Source organism: Mustela nivalis (assembly GCF_964662115.1).
Source record: "Mustela nivalis genome assembly, chromosome: 8".
Lineage (NCBI taxonomy): Eukaryota > Metazoa > Chordata > Mammalia > Carnivora > Mustelidae > Mustela > Mustela nivalis.
The window spans coordinates 34,812,629-34,835,805 of record NC_139027.1 but is presented as its reverse complement, the minus strand read 5'-3'; the positions used below and the strand labels follow the sequence as shown (position 1 = coordinate 34,835,805).

The following is a 23,177-nucleotide window of genomic DNA, read 5'->3' as shown; positions in this document are numbered from 1 at the left end:
ATGATCCCAGGGTCCTGAGATTGAGCCCCACATTGGGCTCCTAGCTCAGCAGGAAGTCGGCTTCTCCCTCTCCTTCTGCCTACCGCTCTGCCTGCTTGTGCTCTATCAAATAAATACAATCTTAAAAAATAAATAAAGTAGCCTCGATACTATGTATGTACTGTTCTTTCGCAGTTCTCGGTAGATATCACATGCTCGATAAGTTAAAGCTATAGTTATTTATTATTTGTCAATAAAGAAGGTGGGCCTGTCCTTTAAAAGGACAGTGACATTCCAAAATGTGAGTGGCTGAGCCTCCTCTAGATGCTGGACAGTACCAGCTGCTGCAGCTGTGCGAGGCCAGAGGGAAGGAAGCTCAGGTAGCGGCTCTCTTTAAATTCGACCACACTGAGCGCTTCATTCCCTGTGTGGCCCGTACTTCTTGCCAGTCCAGTTTGATGTCTGGAACCTCATCTTCCGGCTCAGGATCCTTTCTCAGGGCTCCCTGTGGGGAGGCCACCACGATGGGCAGAGGGCCACACTCCTCCCGGAATTCTACAACGTGGAGACTCTTCTTATCGGCCAGCTGTTGATGGGTTTCCTGGGCAAGACCAAATGGAGAACGCCAGGTTAGGTCTATGAGATGTATCTATAACTGAAAGAACAGGAATGTCCACAGACCACTTGGGGACTTAACATTTCAGAGGATTCTGGGTAATGTACCTTGCAGCTAAACGATGGGATCTGGAGTGGATGGCATCATCTCCCCACTCCCCACTGGAATGGAGGAAGAGACCTTGGCCTCTGGTCTCTTGGCTTCTAAACCCCCCCAATGATGTGTCATGCCATGCCCAAAACTGAACTTGAATCTCATCAAGACCCTAGTTCTAGCCACTGTTTTATAGGACACGTAGGGAGAGAAGACATTAAGAACCCACAAGTATTTAGCAGTAGATTGGGAAGCTACAGGACCAAAAAAAAAAAAAAGGCAAGGAAAGAAAAAGAAGGAAACCTACAGACTAGAAGTGACCTAAAAGACATGGCAAGAACTCATAATGTATCGACCTTTTCTGTAAACTAACAAATTATGCAAAAAACTTTTTAACAAAATTAAACAAATGGATACATTACTATGAACACCACCCAGGTAACTGAAGATGCTGTGAAGTTTCAGGTATAACAGCAGTGCAGGGTATTTTTCAATATTTTTTAGAAATACATACTGAAATATTTACAAATGCTACAAGGTGATGTCTGAGACCTGGTTCAAATGGGGGAGGTACTGAGAGCAAAGGTGGCCACAGCTACTAACTGCCGACACTCGGTGAGAAGGCCATGTGGATTCATTACAGACAGCAGCCACAGAAGACCGGAAAAAGGCAAATAAATTTAGCAGATGGCTTATTGATAGCACATTAAAATACCTGACATGTCCAACCTCATTTTCCAAACTCTATGGCCATCTTATACTGTTCTAATTCTATATAAGTTTGAAATTAGAAACATGAGCTATTTCATAGAAAGAAAATAATTTAAATTAGTGGGTCTTACAATCAATGGCATATTGCTTAAACTGGTGACATTCTTTCTCTTTTTGAGTGGCACATAAAATAATGCAACATTTTATTTATGTATTATTTTATTATTTTTGAGAGAGTGCCTGTGCATGTGGGGAGATTGGAGATTCCCAAGCAGCCTCCATGCTCAGCACAGAGCAATGTGGGGCTCGATCTCATGACCCTGAGATCTTGACCTAAGCCAAAATCAAAAGTCAGTCACTTAACTGACTGAGCAACCAAGGCACCCTAAATAATGCAACATTTTATAGTTGATGGCATTTTAGAAGAGATGATACATGGTGATCATATCAGAAAATTCAAAGTACTAACATAAAACAAAAATATTACAGGGGCGCCTAGGTGGCTCAGTCTGTTAAGCATCTGCCTTCAGCTCAAGTCGTGATCCTGGGTTCTGGGATCAAGCCCCCACATCGGGCTCTCTGCTCAGATGTCTTTAAAAAGAAACAAAAAAATTACATAAAAGAGCAAGTTTCCCTGATCATAAATATAAACTATCTAAAACCAATACCTTAGTTATATCAAACAAACCTCTAATGTGAAGTCTGAATTTAGAAGTCCTTTTGAAGCCTATTTTTTATAGTACCAACACACACAACTGTTCAAAAAGGATCTTTTAACCAAAACTTTTCTTCCAATTAATTTTTCCTATTTTACACAGGGATATGTATAATTATTCCAAAGACCACATTATTCAAAACGAGGTATCACACTTCCTAAGTATCAGGAAGACTATCAAAGTTGAATCTCTTGAATCTGTTTGTCTTTTCTGCTCACCCAGCTGCTAAGGTCTATCCATCCCTTCAAAGGACAGGCCATCCCTTGGAGCAGGTGAGAGGGCAGCCCACGGGAGTAGAGCAATTGTGCTCCTCGCCCAGGCTGAGGGGGGAAGGCTGGGTGGTAGCACAGGGCTCTCATCTCTGCAGAGAAATAACTTGGCATGTTAAGTTCATAGCTCCTTCTGACTCAGGTGTCCGTCTGAATGACCTATGCGGGTAACGTGAAAACCGCTTGTGCTTCTCCTGAAGACAGCACTCTTGAGTGGACCGGCTTCACTCTAGTCCCAACTGAAAGGACTAAATCAGGAAACAGACTTTCTCTCTCTTCGTTACATTTCTATACTGTTAGAATTGTAGAACAAGCATAAATTCTGTTCACAATAAAACACAGATTATAATTACTGGCTTCTATAAATATTTCATTTCAAAACTTTACAATAGCCACGAGGTATTTTTTAAAAGTGTAATTTTCATGAACTAACTCTCCAGTTGGATTAATTAAACAGATGCAGCCACAGGGAGCAAAGAATGCCCAAGCCCTCAGGCAGTAACGGGACAGCAACTCCAAGAGGTTCCCAGGACATCACGGTCCAAATGCCCACAACTGAAACAAGAAGAAATTCTGTTTCAGAGCCCAGGGAAGGGTTACCTGGCGGGAGAGCCCATGGAAGAGGCCCCGTGTGAGGTTGAGCATGTTGACAGACCCAGAGACCTTGGCATACATGTCTTTGATGCCAATGAGTCGGCAGATGGTGATGATGGCCCGATGGCAGCGGAGCCCATAGCCTAGAAAAGGAAAAACACCATCAGTCACCTTGCTGCCTTTCACACAGCTTTGGGCTCTGAGTTTGGGAGGCCCTGCTTCACATTCTGGCTTCATCACTTCTCTGGAAAACTTACTTCCATAATGGCACTGATTTAAATCAGATGTTATAAAGACTAAAGAAATAATATATATAAATCTCTTAAGCAAGTGGGCAAAAATACCAGGGATGTTATAAAGATTAAGAATATAAACATTAAGTTCTTGGCCCCCCCATGCCTGAGTTGGCTAAGAACAGAGGAACACATCTGTTTTCACCCTCCTCAATTGCTCAGTTGCATTGAGATCTACTTCCTCTTCCTGGAAAAACGCCTCTCTTGGCTTTGGTAACACACCCTCTCCCCCCCAAACACAGCATCTTAATTGCTGTTTTCAGGCACTTCGTGGAACTTGCTTACCTGATGTTTCCCCTCAGTAGAATGTGGGCTCTGTGAGGACTAAAATAGTGTTTATTTCTACTGTATCCCCAGAATCTAGATCAGTACCCAGCAAATGCAGGTAGCAGGGAGGGAAAGACACCCCAAGTTTAGACTCTAACATTTTGATAAGCCAAGACATGGAACCCAGCACATACCTCCCTGCTTTAAGACAGAGGATCTACTCTGTGTTCCTGGCTTTCTAATTTCCAACTTGTAATGGTAACTCAATATATGTATGTAAAAACTATTTGGATATAAGGACCTAACACAGAACCGTGCTTTCTACTTGCAACAGTCAGTTAAATGTGGATCCCAGAGCTATGCCAGATCACGTGAAAACTAGGGACCTCAGAGGATAGCTAAGACAGGCAACAACAGGTGGTTTGCCCTTCTTTGTGGAGTTACATACACAGGACAAGTGTTCACGTGAGAACAAATGCACACGTGCACAGGTATATATAAATGCACACACCTCTGGAGACTGGTGCCCATGCAAGAGGGTGCAAGGCAGGTCGTGGAAGGGCCTGGAAGGCAGATTCTAACCTGCTACCACTCACAGGGCAAGAGCCTCCCTTCTCCACACCCACTTAGCAGAGCTGATGCTGGGCTCCCGAGGGAAGGCGTGGCTACTGCACAGCCACTGGGCCATACACAACGCTCCCCAAATGGGGCCAGTTTTGTATATATACAAACATCCATGCAATAGTGGTCACAACCCTATGGTAATTATTTGGATGTACTTGGATTGTAAACAAATTCCAGGCAAGAACTGTGTCAAAACCCTTGTTTTTTTGGTTTTCTGGGGTTTTTTAAAGATTTTATTTATTTATTTATTTGACAGAGAGTGAGATCACAAGCAGGCAGCAAAGAGAGAGGGGGAAGCAGGCTCCCCAATGAGCAGAAAGCCTGATGTGGGGCTCGATCCCAGGACCCTGAGATCATGACCTGAGCCAAAGTCAGAAGCTTAACCCACTAAGCCACCCAGGCACCCCTCAAAACCCTTGTTGAATGCAAGTTAAATGTATGTGTGCATGTGTGTGTATGATGTGATAGGGGCATGCTTGGCAGTGCTGCATGAGGCATTAAACACCACACTGCAGCCAAGGAAGAAGCATCCCAAGGTCAAATAAGTTTGCGAATGCCGCCTTCTCTAGCCCACTCTGGGAAATTCACACCGCACAGCAGTGCATTAAAGACTTCGACAACCCCCAAGATGCCCAAGCATCTTTTCCTACTTTCCGTAATCGTTTTCCCACATGCACTCTTTCTGGAGTTCACACCTATTAATATCTCTTCACAGAAATAGCAATACATGGGAACATAGTTTAGAAACTGCTATCTTGGGACGCCTGGGTGGCTCAGTTGGTTAAGCGCTGCCTTCGGCTCAGGTCATGATCCCAGTGTCCTGGGATCGAGTCCCACATCAGGCTCCTTGCTCGGCAAGGAGCCTGCTTCTCCCTCTGCCTCTGCCTTCCACTCTGTCTGCCTATGCTCGCTCGCTCTCTCTCCCTCTATCCCTGACAAATAAATAAAATCTCAAAAAAAAAAAAATTAGAAACTGCTATCTATAATGTATCCTACTGTTTTAGCTTCAAGATCAGAAAATTTAAACCCGGGACGCTTGAGTGGCTCAGTCAGTTAAGCATCTGCCTTCAGCTCAGGTCATGATCCCAGGGTCCTGGGATTGAAACCTGCATAGGGCTCCCTGCTCATTGGAAAGCCTGCTTCTCCCTCTCCCCTCCTACCCCCCATGTTCCCTCTCTTGCTGACTCTGTCAAATAAATAGATAAAATCTTTAAAAAAAAAATTAACCCCAATGCACAGGGAATAGGTTCAACTATATAGAAACCTGAAAAATACAGCTTCAAGAGACAGGGAAGATTTAAAAAAACAACTTTAGCCATTAATTCAGCCACCCTTCAAAAATCTTTCAGATATAAATTTATCTATACTAACACTGTTCAACAGAAATAGGACATAAGCCATAAATGCAAAAGCCATCTATGGAATTTTAAAATTTTCTCATCAATGTATTTGAAAAAAAGAGGTAAAATTAATTTTAGTTAAATCTTTGATTAACCTAGGGGCACCTGGGTGACTCAGTGGGTTAAGCCTCTGCCAATGGCTCAGGTCATGATCTCAGGGTCCTGGGATTGAGCCCCGCATAGGGCACTCTGCTCAGCAGGGAGCCTGCTTCCCTCCCCCACCCTCTCTCTGCCCACCTGCCTCTCTGCCTACTTGTGATCTCTGTCAAATAAATTTTAAAAATATATATTTTTTAAATCTTCAATTAACCTATATCCCCAAACACTATCATTTCAACATGTAATCAATAATAACTTTCAGCTATTTTACATTCTTTTTTTTCATAATGAGCCTGTAAAATCTGGTGTATACTTGAAAATCTGATGTACACTTGGCAGCAGATCCCAGTAGCCACATTTCAATGGCTCGACAGCCACTTGGGGTCCCAGATACCACAGGAATAGTGCAAGTCGAAACGTTGATGTCAAAGTGAGTGACTCAATACTTTTTCTAATAATAAAATAAAGGTTTTTACTGGGCATACAAATGATTGTGATTTTAAAGCAGAAGGCAAGTTCTCTTGTGCACAATTAGTACTGTGATGTTTTTTCTTCCTGATTTATTTCTACATACTAGAACCTTTGACATGAAAAGTTTAGATGTTTTATCTTTTTCTGACCCAAACTTTTTAAGATATATCTAGAGTATCATTTTAACTGTAGAACCACAGGCTAAATACAAATCCAAGTGCTCAAGAATTCTACACCCAGAGTCCACTGGGCATGACTGCCCCAGCTCCATGACCCTGAACTCTGCCTGCCTGCCCTTCCAAAGGACAGGAAGGTCCACTTTGGCATCCCCAGAGCTTAGCACAGCACCCAGTTCAACCGATACTTGATGATGCGAGCAAATGACCAGAACCAAAGAAACTGTAAGAGTCCTCCAACTAATACCATCAATTATTCTCGAGGAGGAACTCATGTTCCAACTCATCCAAAATGACTCACTCGGTTGCTCTTTCCCATTCAGAACATGCTCTTCCCACCTAGAACTCCCCTGGAATATGCCTGTGTTCATTCGAGCCTGAGTAGGTTGACTACTTTTATGTCCCTGAGAACCTCAGCCTGCTTAGATCTAACGTAGGCCTTTCCTTTTGGTGTCTTCAAAAGGGAGTTCAAAAGGGAGTTTCAAAAGGGGATCAAAAACAGAGGACAGGACGGATCTGGGAACATTTCTCTGCTTTATCTCTAACAAACTGTAAGAGTGTGTTTGGTTACCTCTAGGTTGTTTCTTCATCTTGATATGCGTCCTCTTAAATCTTAAAGAAATATCATGGAATACTGGAGGATAAAAACATAAACATAAAAGGATTAGGCATACAGTTTTAATGCCCTTACAAATAACACAGGGCAACTGCTACTACCCTAAGCGGCTGGTACACACTGGCCAAGGATGAGTGACAAAACTCTGATTTCACTCATTACTAACCTTCTCAGGGGAGAAAACTTGTTTCTGTATTTTACATAATTATTTGTTCCAGGACACAATAACCAGCAGAGAAACACAAAGACAGCCATAAAACTAAACTGCCACACTTAAGGAAACAAGTGTAACCCTGTAAATTTTATGAGAGAAGATTAGCACTCACTTGTGTGGTCTTCATATCGTTCTATATAATGCAGATAGTGAACTGCCCTGTTCTTCGCCTGAAAGGAAAAAGGAAAATCATTTTCTTAAAATCTATTGATAGAATTTACATTTCCTTAGAGATTTAAAAAAAATAATAATACCTTCCAGAAAATGTTTTATTACAGAAAATTCCACACTCACACAAAAATTTCATTATATACTTCGAAAAGCTGAGGATTTAATTTTAAGAATTTGTGACAGTAACACTATCACATGTAAAAAAAGCATTAACAGTAATTCCTTAGTATTTTTGAACATTCTGTCGGAGTTGCAACCTTCAGCTGTCTCGCACTTTTGGTAAGCAGCCACAAGTCTGCCAAAACCAATGCAAAAGAAAACAGATGCTGTCATGGCTGCCTTTGAGGAGACCAGTAACTGATGCCAGGAAGCCTCGGGAGAGGGTTCTTAATTTCATTATTTTTTTCTTTTTTTTTTTTTTTTGTAGTTCTAATGGTGCCTAGCACACTGATCTTTTACTGTCAACAAAATAAAAATGTACATACTTTTCTGAAAGCATCCACCCGCTGAGTAGCCTTCCCAACAGCAAAACCTTTAAAAAAAAAAAAGGAAAAATATAAAAAGGGGCATAAATTTGGCACACAATGTCTTTCACCATATTTCAAGTGTCAATTCCTAAAATACTGCACAGCACTACATTTGTCTTCTGTCCACAGAAAACCCGTTACCCAAAACAAATGATAAAACGTGAAGCTACAGGGGGGGAGGGGGGTTGGGAGAAGGGGGGTGGGGTTATGGACATTGGGGAGGGTATGTGCTATGGTGAGTGCTGTGAAGTGTGTAAACCTGGCGATTCACAGACCTGTACCCCTGGGGATAAAAATATAAAATAAAAAAGGAAAAAAAATGAAAAATTTTTTAAAAAATGAAAAAAAAAAAAAACATGAAGCTACAGATGGGCGCCTGGCAGGCTCAGTCAGTACAGCATGCGACTCTTCCATCTTGGGGTTATGAGTTCAAGGCCCACACTGGGTTGTAGAGATTACTTAAATAAATGAAACTTAAAGCAAAAACATGAAGCTACAGAGACTTGCTTTTCTGTTTTGGGGCAATCTGGAAAGATCACATTTGATATTATCTCTAAAATCCAAGGTTAGGTATATAAAACTACCTTTTATAAATCTCTAGATAAAACTAAATACACTTTAAAAAACTAACCATGCTCTAAACTAATAAGATAGTTTTGAAGATTTTTAAAAATAGATTAAAATAACCAAAACAGTTGGGGAAAAACATATGTTGGCTATAGAGTAAAAGCACAACTTCACTGGAACTTTTTTTTTTTTTTTTAACTAAGCTGTGTATTTTTAAGAAGTTGTTTTGTTTATTTGTCGGAGAGACAGCACAAGTAGGCAGAGGGGCAGGCAGAAGGAGAGGGAGAAACAGACTCCCCGCTGAGCAAGAAGCCCAATCCAGGACTCGATCCCAGGATCCTGGGATCCTGACCTGAGCCGAAGACAGGTGCTTAACAACTGAGTCACCCAGGTGCCCCACTAGAACTTTCATATGCAATTCAGATTTTCAATTAACCAGGAAATAAAATCAACAATTCTAAGTTTGTGAATGCTTAACCCTATAAAATGAGATTTAGGGGTGCCTGGGTGGCTCAGTGGGTTAAAGCCTCTGCCTTCGGCTCAGGTCATCTCAGGGTCCTGGGATCAAGCACCCCATTGGGCGCTCTGCTCAGCAGGAAGCCTGCTTCCCTCCGCCCCCACAACCTGTTTCTCTACTTGCTTGTGAGCTGTCAAATAAATAAATAAAATGAGATTTATCACAATTTAACAGAAATGCTGCTATTATTTGCTATTACATTAATTATTTACTTTGAAAAATGTATTTTTTTTTAAATTATATATACAAAAGTAACATAAAGCAATATTGCTCCATGAAATGAAATGCAAGACCTATGATAACCTGGGACAAAAGGGGCTATAGATTTTAATTCCTAGTTTTAACAAAACAAATTAAGCCATATAAGTCTTGGAGGAAAATACCAATGAACTTGTATTGAAGGCTTTCTAAACAAGATACAAAACTAGAAGTGATTAAAAAAAAAACTAATAAGTTGCAATATAGGGACACCTGGGTGGCTTCGTTGGTTAAGTGTCCAACTCTTGATTTTAACTAAGGTAATGATCTCAAGGTCTCCCCATGTCAGCCTCCACACTGGGCATAAAGCATGCCTTGGATTGTCTCTTTCCCTCTCCCTTTGCCTCTCCCCTGTTCATTCTCTCTCTCTCTCAAAAAAAAAAAAAAGCTGCTATAGAAAGGTTTAAAACTTCTGTGGATTTAAAACTTTTGTGTAGAAAAAAATTTAAAGTGAAATCAAAGTATAATAGACAAAGGGCTAAGAACCTTAACTTACAAAGAGCTTTTACCAATCAGTAAAAAAACAAACAAACAAACAAACAAAAACCCATAACCCAATAGGAGAATGGGTAAAACAGGTAAACAGATCTCAAAAAGGAAATAATGGCAAATGAAACATGTAAAATGGTGCCCAGACTCTCATAATTAAAGAAATGCAAATCAAAACTAAGAGATCTGCTTGACAATCAGTGAAGTTTGATAATACCCAGGGCTGGCCAGGGTGTGTTGGTATGGAGGGACCTAAACTGATGCAACCTTTTTGGGGGGCAATCTGGCAATACTTATCAACATTTAGAACACATCTAACTTTGAGGCAGCAATTTCACTGCAAGAAGCTTCCCTTATTGATATACTGGGAAAAGTACAACAAATTACATATACAAGAAGCTCACTGGTTTTTCTAAGCGGTGAAAAATGGAAATAACATGGACATTCACCAAAAGGGAAAAGGATACAATAATTATGTTTCTTCACCCAATGGAACACTATGCAGTCAGTACAAAGAATGAGAGGGAATCTGTTTATGCTCCTACAGCAAGACCTCTGGGTATAATACTAAGCAAGGAAAGCAAGGTACAAAATTATGGATATACTCTGTAAATGTTTTTTAAAGGTAATTTTTAAAAAATGTTTTAAAAGGTAAATGGTGGGGCCCCTGGGTGGCTCAGTCGTTAAGTGTCTGCTTTCAGCGCAGGTTATGATCCCAGGGTCCTGAGACCAAGCCCCTCATTGGGTAACCTGCCCAGCGGAAAACCTGCTTCTCCCTCTCCCACTCCCCCTGCTTGTGTTCCCTCTCTCACTGCGTCTCTCTCTGTCAAATAAATAAATAAAATCTTTAAAAAAAAAAAAAAAGGTAGGGGCACCTGAGTGGCTCAGTGGGTTAAAGCCTCTGCCTTCGTCTCAGGTCATGATCCCAGGGTCCTGGCCCCGCATCAGGCTCTCTGCTCAGCAGGGAGCCTGCTTCCTCTTCTCTCTCTCTCTGCCTGCCTCTCTGCCTACTTGTGATCTGTCAAATAAATAAATAAATAAATAAAATCTTTGGGGAAAAAAAAGGTAAATGGTGATACATGAATACAGAAGTTCTGGAAGAAATAAAAGTAACTATTAAGAGTGGTTTCTTTTGGCAACATAGTATCGTATAGATGACTTGTTATGACACTGTCAGTAAGGGTTTAAATAAACAGTTCTCTTTCCTAACACACCCATGTACGCACTTTAAAACCAGATATTCACTGGAGAAATTTTACCAAAAAGTATAAAGAAGAAAATTTAAATGATGCACAAACCTATGGACTAAACATTATTAACTTTGGGGGGATTATATTATACAATCTTCTGTGAAGTTTTTTCAGTTGCTTATTTTTACTTAGCATAATTTTGTAAGTAATTCTCCATTACTCTTTAATGGCTACAGAAAATTACAATGTGTGGCTATGCTCTTTTTGTAACTATGCCCTTTTATTGAACATTTAGTGGCTTTTCCCTGCTAAAGTTTCACTATTATACATAACACAACAGTTTCTTTTTTTTTTTTAAGATTTTTTATTTATTTATTTGACAGACAGAAATCACAAGTGGGCCAAGAGGCAGGCAGAAAGAGAGGAGGAAGCAGGCTTGCCACTAAGCAGAGCCTGATGTGGGGCTCAATCCCAGGACCCTGAGATCATGACCTGATCCGAAGGCAGAGGCTTTAACCCACTGAGCTACCCAGGTGCCCCAACACAACAGTTTCTTAAGCCTTTTCAAATATCCATTGCTCTTCATGGAAAACGCAGGTAGAGAAAGATCTGTTCCTTCTTTTTCCTCTAAGGAGTTTTATGGGTTTTTTGTGGACCCAAGCCACTTAAAAGGTTTCATCTGTACAGAGAGTCTGGGCAGCAACAAGAACCCATGGACCCCAGAGCGGAGATCAGGCCACACCTGTCCCTGCCTCCACCACCAGCACCGTGCCTATCACACCCCACTCACCTGCAGCTCCTCGGCCGTTCCCCACCGCGACCAGGACACGGACTGATTTTTTTCTTCCCTCTTTTGCTGTCATATTGAAAACATTTCTTACCTAAAAGACAAAATGTTTCATATGTATAGCACCTTAAGAAAAATCTGGGGGAGCCTGGCTGGCTCAGTCAGTAGAGCATGCAACTCTTGATCTCAGGGTTGTTGAGTTCAAGCCCCATCAATTTAAAAATAAAATAAAAAGGAAAAGAAAATTCGGAATTAAGGAACTAGAGTGACCTCCTTCCACACACACCCCCGTAGTGAGTAGCTACACCATCCTCCCAAGCCATGAGCAGCAACAGCAAACTTTCTCAAAAGGAAAGCTCTCTCTGCGCTATTTCTTAGTGGTAAAGTGGGAATAAAGCTCTCCCTTCCTATTTCATAAGGCAGTTAGAATGCTGGACTGAGAGCTTTTGAAGGGATTCAAAACTACAACTCTGTACAACAAAATTGTACACTATTTTAATGAATTTCACAAAGGAAAAGAGTTGTTGATTAAACTTTGAAAGAATTTATAACTGATAATAACATATCCCAATTATCAGAGATGTTAGAATATGAGAATATGCTCTTCTTGGAAATGAATGAAAATGCAGTACATAGAATTAGGGTAGGACTGGATCTCTGTATGAAGGATTAGGCTCACCTGATAACGCAGAATTTGGAAATACCTGCTTATTATGAACTACACGAAAATCTGTGTTTTATTTAGCTTAGTTATTTTGGTTTTTTGGTGTATTTAAAAGGCCAGGAATTATGAAACTGCTACTTCTAACTGCTTACATGGCAAGCCCTTTCCCATAAAAATAGCTTAAAGGAAAAGGGAGCTTCTGTTCATGTCCATGGATAATCCTACAGGAAATTATCCATATATAGAAGAATTTTCTTTTTTTTTTCTTTTTTTTTTTTTAAAGATTTTATTTATTTATTTGACAGAGAGAGATCACAAGCAGGCAGAGAGGCAGGCAGAGAGAGAGAGAGAGAGAGGAGGAAGCAGGCTCCCTGCTGAGCAGAGAGCCAGATTCGGGACTCGATCCCAGGACCCTGAGATCATGACCTGAGCCGAAGGCAGCGGCTTAACCCACTGAGCCACCCAGGCACCCTAGAAGAATTTTCTAAGGGATTAACTTCCAAAAGGTATAAACTGGTACCGAAAGACATAAACGCTTGTAAATGTTATTTTAAATTACTGATAACAATGATACAATATACATATTTGATCACAAAATCATTAAGTGGTTTTTCCATATGGTATTTAATCCTGACCATGTACATGGTTCTAGCTCAAAGCGAAGCTCACTGTGAGGAAGTGCCCTGGAAAGAGTGAAATTTACCTGATACAGGCTTCAGTTTCAAGGACCCACAAACAGCCAAGCAGATTGTGTCCTCATCAAGAGCTGGGTACTCACAGCAACTCCAAGCTTTCTTCCCCTGCCCCATGGTTCCTCCTCTCTGCCCCCAAAACCGAGTACCCAATACAGCTTGGTTAAGAATTCAAAGAGAGATTGCTAATCCTACTTTAGCTCTGAAGGAGGGCTTTAACAGTAATCTCCAAATTCTGTTCTCCACAATACCACTGAGGTTGCCTGGTCAGGGGACCACAACTGGTAGCCCCCAAAAAGGGCAGCAATCAGGAGAGCCAGTATCAAGTAACTGCAATTAAAATGTCATCACTTCCTTATCCAGATCAACCTTGTATCTCAGAAAAGTCATGCATCAAAGGCTTTTCCTCAGAGGCACCCGGATGGTGCAGTCCATTAAATGCTCAGCTCCTGATTTCAGCTGAGGTCATGATCTCAGGGGCCTGAGATCAAGCCCTGCATTGGGCTCTAGGCTGGGCATGGAGCCTACTTGAGATTCTCTCTCTACCTCTCCCTCCGCCCACCCCTATCCCTGACTCTCTTTTCCCGCCTCTCAAAAAGAAAAGAAAAAAAAAAGAAAAGACCTTTCCTGATGGTTGCTCTCATGCTAATCCCACTCCACCCACCCCAACTTCTCCACTGGGTATTTAATTCAGCATGCCTACCTCAAGAATCCTGGTATCAAAATCATCGTATGTTTCTGTAGAGAGAGAAGCAGACACACAGATAAAATGTGTCTATATGGTTAGTACATGAAAGCATTTTCAACACAGGCATACCAACAATTTTTAAGTGAAAAAGAACCTCAGATCTCTTGCTGCGACTCCCTGGTCGTCCATCACCACCAGAGACTGCTCCAGCACTAAATTCATAAATTCCGTCACCCTCTCCGACAGCATCACTGGAGAGGTATCTCTAGCTCTCTCACTCAACCATTCTCACGGTGATGGCTCCCGGAGCGCCCCAGCACCTCCAGATTCTTGACCACTATCTTCCTTTCCCTCAAATCCCTCTGGTCTTCAGAGCCTCTGCCACTCAGCCAAGATACCACAAACCATAGCTTCCACCAGAGCTTGCAAATGTCCTCAAATCTCTCACCTGCTTCTCTCTCCAACACACTATCCAGGCCAGAATCAATGCAACTGTCTGACCACACCTGGCCTGCTGGGTGCTACAGGAGAAGAGTCGAAGCACAGCACACACATGGGCCACTAGAAATTCATGGTCTCCAACTCAATCAAGTTCTCCCTGCTGCCTGTTGGCCTTTTAAGTCCTTTAGGTCCCTTTCCACTCACCACAGCAGCCATTGCAAACTCTCTGTGTTCTTTTATTTTTACTAACTTCTTCCTATAGAAAATTTCAATCATACAAAAAATAAGAGAGAACAGCAAAATGAAATCTTACATAGCCATTAGCCAGCTTTTCAACAATTACCAACTCATAGCCAATCTTCTTTTCTCTAAACTCTAATTCCTACTCCACTAGATAATTCTGAAGCCAGTCCTAGAGATCCTGCCTCTTCATCAAAAGACTCTGGTGGCCACACTCATCCACGCGCCCACCCTACTTTCAGCAGACGACCCCACCTCCTCCTCACAGACTAAATGAAGCCACCAGACAGACAGCACTCAGACACCACGCCCCCAGCATGCACACGTTTCCACTACCAACAGCACAGGCTCCCCTGAATCCATAGTCACAAGTGAATCCATTTATCCATTCTGGATCTGGACCCGCAGTAGGGATTTAGTTTGAGTTTTTTTTTCTCTCCAACCCACACCTTCGTCCTCTCAACTGAAGCATTTTGTTCCATTCTAAGCACATTCACCTGAATCTCTCCACCTCAACTTCTCCTCTCCTCTCTAAGCCAAACTTGAGAAAATCGTCAAACTTTTGTCTATTACTTCATCTTCTACTCGTTGACAAGAGTTTTTTAGATGATTTTTACTTCTCTATATATTTGGGATGGGGCGAGGGGTGGGGAGGACTCTCTTTTCTAATTCGGCCTGCTAAGTATTATCAATTTTTATTTCATGTATACTTTTATAAAGCTGAAAGACAACTATCTAGTCTATCTCCTGTTAACAAAATAGCACTCCCAAGCTATGTTGCTCCATAGGTACCCCATGAGCAAACCTGTGTTTGGGGAACTGCACCCTACACGTGGCTCGTATAGACCCAAAAGGCATGGTACCACATTCAAGGCTCTGAGAAGTCACACAGTAAAGATGCCACACAAGTACTTTGCTTCCCATGTGTCGAATACCTCTTGGTTGTGGGCCTCTAATGTTCCATAAAATACAACTAAATAATAATCTGAAGTTATTTCGGTAATGCTCAAATCCTTTCTTGGGAAAAGGCAATTTAACAGACAAGTAAATAAAATCTTATTAAGGAATTCTAGAACTATAAGTACTCTCTCTGTCACAAAGGAAAGCAGCACCAGGACTCTGCTACCTCCATTGGGACCAGGGTCAGGAGGGCCAAGACTGACGCCTCCCCAGGTGTTTCCGCTCCATCCTCGCTCGCGTTTAACCTTCATCTTCCTCTTCCGGTCCCATTCTTCCCTCTGCTGGACCAGATCAGCCTCTACCTTTTCCTGCTCTTCCTTGCTTCTTTGGGCAATGGTCTGCACAGCTCCCTCTCTCATAAGAGGGGCATTCAGACCAGGCCATAAGAAACCACGACGCCCTGAAGGTTTAAAAAAATACATTAATAAGAATTTTTTTAAATCATCCATTTCTTAAATGTTAAGCTGGCAGGCAACGTGTGTACAGATGATGACACTGCTGGACAGAGCTTAAACTAACGATCACCTGGCAGGCCACTCAGCACGGTCTATGCAAATTTTAAGTGTACCTACCCCATAACTAGTAATTCTACTTCATGATGTTACCTAGAAAAACACTCCTGTGTAAGTATGAGGCATAAGTGTGCTTGGACAAGGAGGTCCACTTAAGTGTTATTTGTAAAGGCAAAGAGTGGAAACATTCTATAGCTGTAGAGCAACACTGGACTGGTTAAATGAACTACAGCATGAAATATTCTGCACTAAATTGAAAGAATAAGGTAGCTATATAGGTTCTGATATGGAACAATTTCCAAGACCTATTACCAAGTGAAAAAAGTAAACCATAAGCTAGTTCATACCAGGACATAATTTAATTTTTTTTTAAGAAAACGTGTGTTTCTTTTAGAGTATTTATGTATACAAAAACATTTTAAAAAGTCAGAAGGAAACACATCAAAATGAGATCAATGCCTTGCTTGGGGGCAGCAACTGGTATTGGAAGAGAGAGAAAGGGCATCAAGGAGACTTTAGATTTCTCTATAATCTTTGAATTTTTTACTGAGAAGGTATACATAATGAGATTGTTGTAACTTTTAGAAATGCTAAAAAATAAGATACAAGGTGAGTCATTAGAGAAAAAGATTCAAGTAGACAAGCAAGTGCAGTGAATGCTATTTTCTTTATGCCTGGAAGCCTATTATAATTAAAGATAATTTGTCAGCCCCCACAGCACAAAATATCGATTCATGTACACTGTACTATTTTTACTCTTCAAAAAAACACACGTATAAATGACCATGTGTTCCAGGGGTTGGCAAATTAAGGCCCCGGGGCCAAACCCTGGCCACCATTTGTTTTTGTCAAGTTTTACTAGAACGCAGCCATCCTGGTTTGATCATGTATTATCTGAACTGTCTTTGAGCTCCCATGGCAGAGCTGGATAGTTGGAACAGAGTCCATGTGGCTCACTAAAGCTAAAAAGATTTACTAACTGGCTCTTTACAGAGAAAGTCTGCCAACTCTCTCAATGAATCATAAGCTCCTTGAGAGCAGTGACTGTCACAGAAGATGCGACACAATGGCACTTAAAGCTTGTTGAATGAAAAAGTGAATAAATTCCTTTTCACAGGATTTTCTTCCCCCCAGAATCATGGGACATTAAGTGAGCCATGTGGTTGAACTCTAAAACTACAGACCCTAATGCCCTTCCTGAAAATGTGCGAGGCTTCTAGACTATAAAAACTCTCTATAAAACTAGGAGGGAAACCTTAAAAAGCAATTAGGTTTATTATAAATAAGCTTACCTTCACCAATGACCTGACCCCTGTTCAAATCCTTTCTTCTCTTTTTCTTAGTTCTTTTGCCTCTTCCTTTTCTTGCTCCTGCTCCAGTCTCTGCTAAAGCGCCTTTCCAAAGCTCATCTGCTGTCACTATAATGAAACAGGTTTTTTTTGTTTTTTAATTACCAAGCAATGATAGATGGTCCTCTACTGAATGAAAAAGGCCAGAAGAGGCCAGCTTCACTTCTATCACTGTGATACAAGTGGTGATCTTCTTTTTGATTTTCTGTATTTACCAAATAATCTAAAATGAATTGGCTTTATAGTCCTAATTTCTTTTTTTTTAAACAGAGACTTTTTTTTTAAGTCATCTCTACACCCAATACAAGGCTCAAACTCACAACTCCAAAATCAAGAACTGCATGCTCCACCAAATGAGTGGACCAGGCGCCCCAATTCTTTTTATTTTCCCCCAATTCTAATTTCTTTTAATTTGCCAATGCTGAGTTCTGAAATCAATCTCCATTTATTACAAGCTAATTTCAGTTCAGATTGGACTATTTCAAATACCACTGCAAACAGGAACAGTATTAGTAACACAATGTCTACTGAAAATTAACTTTTCCTTTTGTACTCTCTCCTCTACCAAAGTGCAATTGAAAACAGACCTCAAGTACATTCTTGTTGTGAATCTAAATCAGCAGGGATTTGGGCCCCAATTCAATACTTTAGGTCTCAGGTGCCCCAGACGAGGGGATTAAACTAGTGCTCACCAAGTACAGTACAAATAGAGTTGGTAGTACGTGAGATAGTTCTATGAGGTACACTAAGGAATATTTTTATTTCAAGAGCACATAATATACTAATTTTTTAAGTGTTAATTCATTAAAGGAAGAAGAGGAAAAAGAAAAAAATTAAGATACAAAAAAGCACCTTTTATTTTCCTGCCTCACGAAATGAGAGGTTTGTGGCCAGTCTACGTACGTTTAGTGAAGAAACTATAGGCTCTATACTGTTGGCCCATCAAATTACTGGGAGAAGAAATACAGCACTGTGTCTGTAGGGCACGGCTCAAGCCGATGAAATGATGAATGTCTCTGGTTCCTGGAGACGACAGAGGGCCTATAGGTAGATGGAATAAAACTCCAAGTTAGATGCCCATGCCTGTGGAAAAATATTGCCAGCACCAAATAATTAATTGTTCCTGACACAAATAAGTCACTTATACCTGAACATTTAAGGGCCCTATTTTTTAAAGAGTTTATTTATTTATTTGACAGTTGGAGATCACAAGGAGGCAGAGAGGCAGGCAGAGACAGAGAGGGGGAAGCAGGCTCCCTGCTGAGCAGAGAGCCCCTTGCAGGGCTCAATCCCAGGACCCTGAGATCATGACCTGAGCTGAATGCAGAGTCTTTAACCCTCTGAGCCTCCTAGGCACCCCTTAAGAGTCATTATTTTGAGGACAGCCTTTCTTTAAAAATATAATCATATTTAGACTGCTGAGCTAACTGCCGATCCTAGTTAGAGAAGTGAGAGTTCATCCACACGATGGATGCAGCTGTCTAAAAAAGTAGATCTGTCCTTACCTGGGTACCCACGGCGCTATGTTGCCCTGACAACCCCATGATCAGCACTGTCTACTCTGGGCAAGTAGTGACCTCTGCTATATTCAGCAGGCAATGCACCTGCGTGGAAAGACCTGTAAATGGCCTGGTTAGAAGAGCACAGTGCCCAAACAGGAGAGCACCCTACCCTTCATGCTGAAAAAACAAGGAGGGGACACCAATACACTTTACAGACTAATTTCAGATGCATATATAAGAAATTGGTCACAGCAGTTGCCTCGGAGGAAGAAAACTGATGTGTCCGTGGTTAGTGGGAGAGATTTGCTTTTTTTGTTTTTTTGGAATTTCTCTAACCACATGCATGTTTCACACAAGAAGACGTTTTCAAACAGCCATGTCCTAGAGGCAGCCGTTTGACCAAGTCCATGGGTGGTAGTGTCCTGTGAGGGAGATGGCAGGTGACAGGAATCAGGGAAATGGGAATGCTGATTACAAAAACAGTACACACACTCCAGCTTTGTATTTCATTGGATAATCGCGTCACTGTGAAAAAAATGAGAGGGGGATTAAAACAGCCCTGGAGAGAATAAAGTTGATTTAGGGGCACTGGACTTGAACAGAAAGCCAAAGAGTGACAGCAGCTGTTTTCACGTCTGTGAGAAGTGAGGCCAGTCTGTAGCCTTCCTCATGGAAGCCTTCTGCAGACCATCTATCAGCTCAGGCTGGGGATACTGCCTGGCTCACAGCAGAGGACAGAGTCAGTAGCTTATGAATGAGTAAGTCACCCACATAAAGGGAATAGCTCAGGTAAGCACACTCTTCTGGACCCCTCAAGCAAGGCATGAAGTTATCTCAACAAGTGGGGTTAACAAGATAAAAGGGAGTTAAGACTAAAAGTAAAGTTCCAGAAGGTCTAGGACACAATGAGATTTCAATTCTGCCCTAACCATAGGAAAAGGCATTTCACTGACCACAAGTACAACATGGGCTCAGCAAAGGTTGGCTTCCTTCCCTTCTGGAGAGTGACTAAAGAGAGGGCCCTGCGCTATGTCAGTGTAGCAGTAAGGCCTCTGTACAGACACAGCTTTACTAGGAGGCATCACAGTATCCAGACAGCTCTAGACCTAGTCTTGCCACTTACTGGCTGTGTGATCTGAGCGAGTCTCTTAGCCTCTCAGAGACTCACTCATCATCTGCAAAATGGAAACGAAACCCCCTCATAAAAACTGGTGAGAATTAACCAATATAACATGTTACAAGCCTGGCACACAGTAATTACTCCAAAAATCACAGCTATTATTTTTTAAAGCCCTGAAATAGAACAACTATAATCATATAAAACTTGAAAACTACTCCAGGCCTTATGCACTTCCATTATAAAAAATGTGCTTTGTTCATTTTCATTTATTCCTACATAAAGTACTCTAGCATTAGATCTTGTAAGAAAAGGCAGTTGTATAAACCAATCTCACCATTGCTGAGAGCAGTCTTCACTGCCAAAATGGAAGCTGCTGGAAAGGTATTTCGGTAAAGCTGTCTGGACCATATGTGACCTGTAAATTTTTTAAAAATTCTTTTAAAATACATTTCTACATTAAAAAGAACATTTGTAAAAAATATTTTATTTATTTATTTGACAGACAGAGATCACAAGTAGACAGAGAGGCAGGCAGAGAGATGGGGAGTGGGGAATGCAGGCTCCCTGCTCAATCCCAGGACCTTGGGATCATGACCTGAGCCGAAGGCAGAGGCTTTAACCCACTGAGCTACCCAGGCACCCCTAAAGAGAACATTTTTAACACCCAAAGAATATTGATATCTATAGAATAATTGAACCAAGAGAAGTAAATGAATCATTTTTGGATCCCATGACCACTTGAACATTACATCATATCTTCTCCTTCATGCTGACATCTAACCAGTTACCAAGCCCTATAAATTGTCCTCAAATATACATCAGCTGCACCCCCTCCCATTGTCTCACTGCCCTTTCTTTGCTCAGGCGCCATCCCATGGCCACAAGATAACAACAGTCTCCTAGCAGGTCTTGCTGCTCCCCCTCTAAGTCCCCACCTGTTACCAGGCAGGCCTTTCTAAAATAACACGCTGTTGGTCACTTCCCAGGCCCGATTTATCATTCTTTGGCTCCCTACTGCCTGCAGAACAAAGTCAAAAGTCCTCCACATGGCATACAGGACTACAACGTGGCCCCAACCTTCCACATCAGCCTCATCTGTCACCATTGTCCCCTCCACCCTCTTTCTCTACACCAGACTTGTAGTCATTCTTGAACACACTCTGCTCTTCAATCCCGTTGTGTCTCTGACATGCTCTCCTGAAACACCACCTACAACATCAATGAATCTTGACCTACTATGTTAAGTAAAAGAAGCCAATCACAGAAGGATACATGGATACATGAAATATCCAGAACATGCGAACTATAGAGAGAGAAAGATAAGTGGTTGACCAGTGCTGGGGGCAATGAAAAACTTGGGGGATGAGAGCCAAAGGATATACTTTAATGAAAATGTTCTAAAATTTGGTTATACAGTGATGGTTGTATTTATAAATGGTTGTTTTGTAAATATACTAAAAACCACTGAATTGTACACTTTAAGAGGATAGTTGTAGTGTGTAAATTACATCTCGATAAAGCTGCTATGAAAAGAGAAGTTTACAATATACCAAAAAAGGGGGTAGGCAAAAAAATAAATAAATAAAAAACAAGAAAACAAACTAGACTCTGGATCCAAGTGGTATGGGTACAAAAACCTGATCCCCTCCCCGTGTAACCTTAAACACGTTTCTCAACCTCTGTGTTGATTCCCTCATCTTTATAATGGAAATAATAAAGACATCTATCTCACAAAGGCACTGTGAAGAGGAAGTGAGGAAGAGCATAAACATCTTAAGATAATCCCAGGAACACAGTAAGGGCTCACGAAGGAAAGCTACAAATGCCATAGATCTTATTTGAACCGAGCCTTGAAATAGGAGGAGGTGGTCCAATATGGGACAGAAGTAAAGAATGTTCAGGGCAGATTTTCTGCCAAATGATTTCTGGTTAAATTTCCCAACAAATGAGTTACAAAAACAAAACAAACAAAAAAAAAACTTCGGTTTTTAGAGGTCTTCGGGTTTCGGAATTACGAATGTTGGGTTGTGGATTTACAATAAAATAGAACGAAGAAACAAGGCCAAGTCGATCATGAAACATAGGGTAACACAGAGCAGACTGCCCCTCTGCAGGCTGCAAACCACCAAAGGTGGGAGAGGACAATTTAACAGCAAAACCTAGACATTCAAAACATCCTTCTTTTCAATAACGACACTGACCAGCCCGGAATCTAAAATGACTGATACTAACCTTATCCGACTCAAGCTGGAGGACTGCCTCCACCTGCCTCGAACCCCCACATCGACATCTCCAAGTGAACCCATCACCAAATGAATTACCATCACGCCCGCCGGGAAGGCGATGCTTGCTTCCCAGTTCCCCGCGCCTCTTAGCCAAGCACGCACTAGCAGTTTGGTGAACTGGAAGGAGACTTAGGCGGCGTCCCGTTCACCCTCACTTTACAGAGCCCTGCGATCCAGAGAAGGCGCGGAAGCGCGCAAGGTCACACAGCGGCTCTGGAAGGGACGGGAGCCGAGCATGACAGGTCCAGGGGCCGGGTTCGGTCGCTTCTTTCTGCCCGTGCATCTGCAGTCTGCGTGAAAGCCCAGATTCCCGACCCCGCTCAGAGCCCCTCTCCCAGCATCCCGGCTCTCACCCGCCTGCAAGCCACACAACGTAGGGAGACAGCCTGCGACTCGCACCGCCGCCGCCATAATGAAGCCCTGCGAGCGCCTCCGTCCGGACCGCCTTCTCCACTGCCTGTCGCGACTGCAACTCCCGAAAGGCTAGCCACAACCTGCGGCTGAATTTCCGAGGCCAGAGGGCCGTGCCGCTGCGCAGACTGAGGTGGTGGGGGAAGGGGAGGGTAGTCTCCGGCAGCATGAGAGAGTGAGTCCGGCGCAACCGCGGACAGCCCCCTCTGGGGTCCTCGCGTTAGGACCTGGGGGCGGGGCTTGGGCTGGCCTCCCGTGAAGCCGGGGCTGGCTTACAGCGAACACTGCTGGGAGCAGACGCGAGTGACCAGACGGAAAGGCTGCAGACTCTTCGGTTCCGTGAGGGCCTCCTAGGGCTGACAGGAGCTGGGGCTGCGGAACGTCTGCAACAAGAAGTGCGAGGTACAGACGAGCACGAAAAGGGTCTAAAGCTGCAAGGGGTGATGTCTCGAGAAGGTTTAGAGTAGGTAAGACAGGCAAGAAGTATAAAGTTCATACCCAGCTCTGGTAAAGCTCTGACGTGTTTACAGTTATTACGCATCCTGGATTTCACACGTATTTATGGTTTCTTCCGATTCTCACGTTTGATCACACACTCATATCCCAGGCCTACGGCTGCGGTGTTTTCACCAGCCCGGCTCATGGCTTCACTGCATCTGGGTCTACCCG

General features: G+C 42.3%; 1 protein-coding gene across 2 annotated transcripts; it reads right to left on the bottom strand.

Moving 5' to 3' along the window:
• Positions 1 to 203: 203 nt before the first annotated feature.
• On the bottom strand, positions 204 to 22,697 carry MRPS5 (mitochondrial ribosomal protein S5). 2 transcript variants are annotated; one of them, XM_082744217.1, is made up of 12 exons: positions 22,451 to 22,697; positions 20,147 to 20,227; positions 18,094 to 18,231; positions 17,134 to 17,259; positions 15,496 to 15,729; positions 13,704 to 13,738; positions 11,648 to 11,738; positions 7,795 to 7,841; positions 7,251 to 7,308; positions 6,880 to 6,942; positions 2,985 to 3,121; positions 204 to 580 (listed from the first exon to the last, which is right to left on the bottom strand). In XM_082744217.1, exons 1-12 carry the CDS (start codon positions 22,506 to 22,508, stop codon positions 356 to 358), a joined length of 1,293 nt encoding a protein of 430 aa, XP_082600343.1. In that variant the 5' UTR covers positions 22,509 to 22,697; the 3' UTR covers positions 204 to 355. The 2 variants fall into 2 exon arrangements, with proteins under 2 accessions (XP_082600343.1, XP_082600342.1); XM_082744216.1 differs by having other exon boundaries at positions 22,455 to 22,552.
• Positions 22,698 to 23,177: the final 480 nt, after the last annotated feature.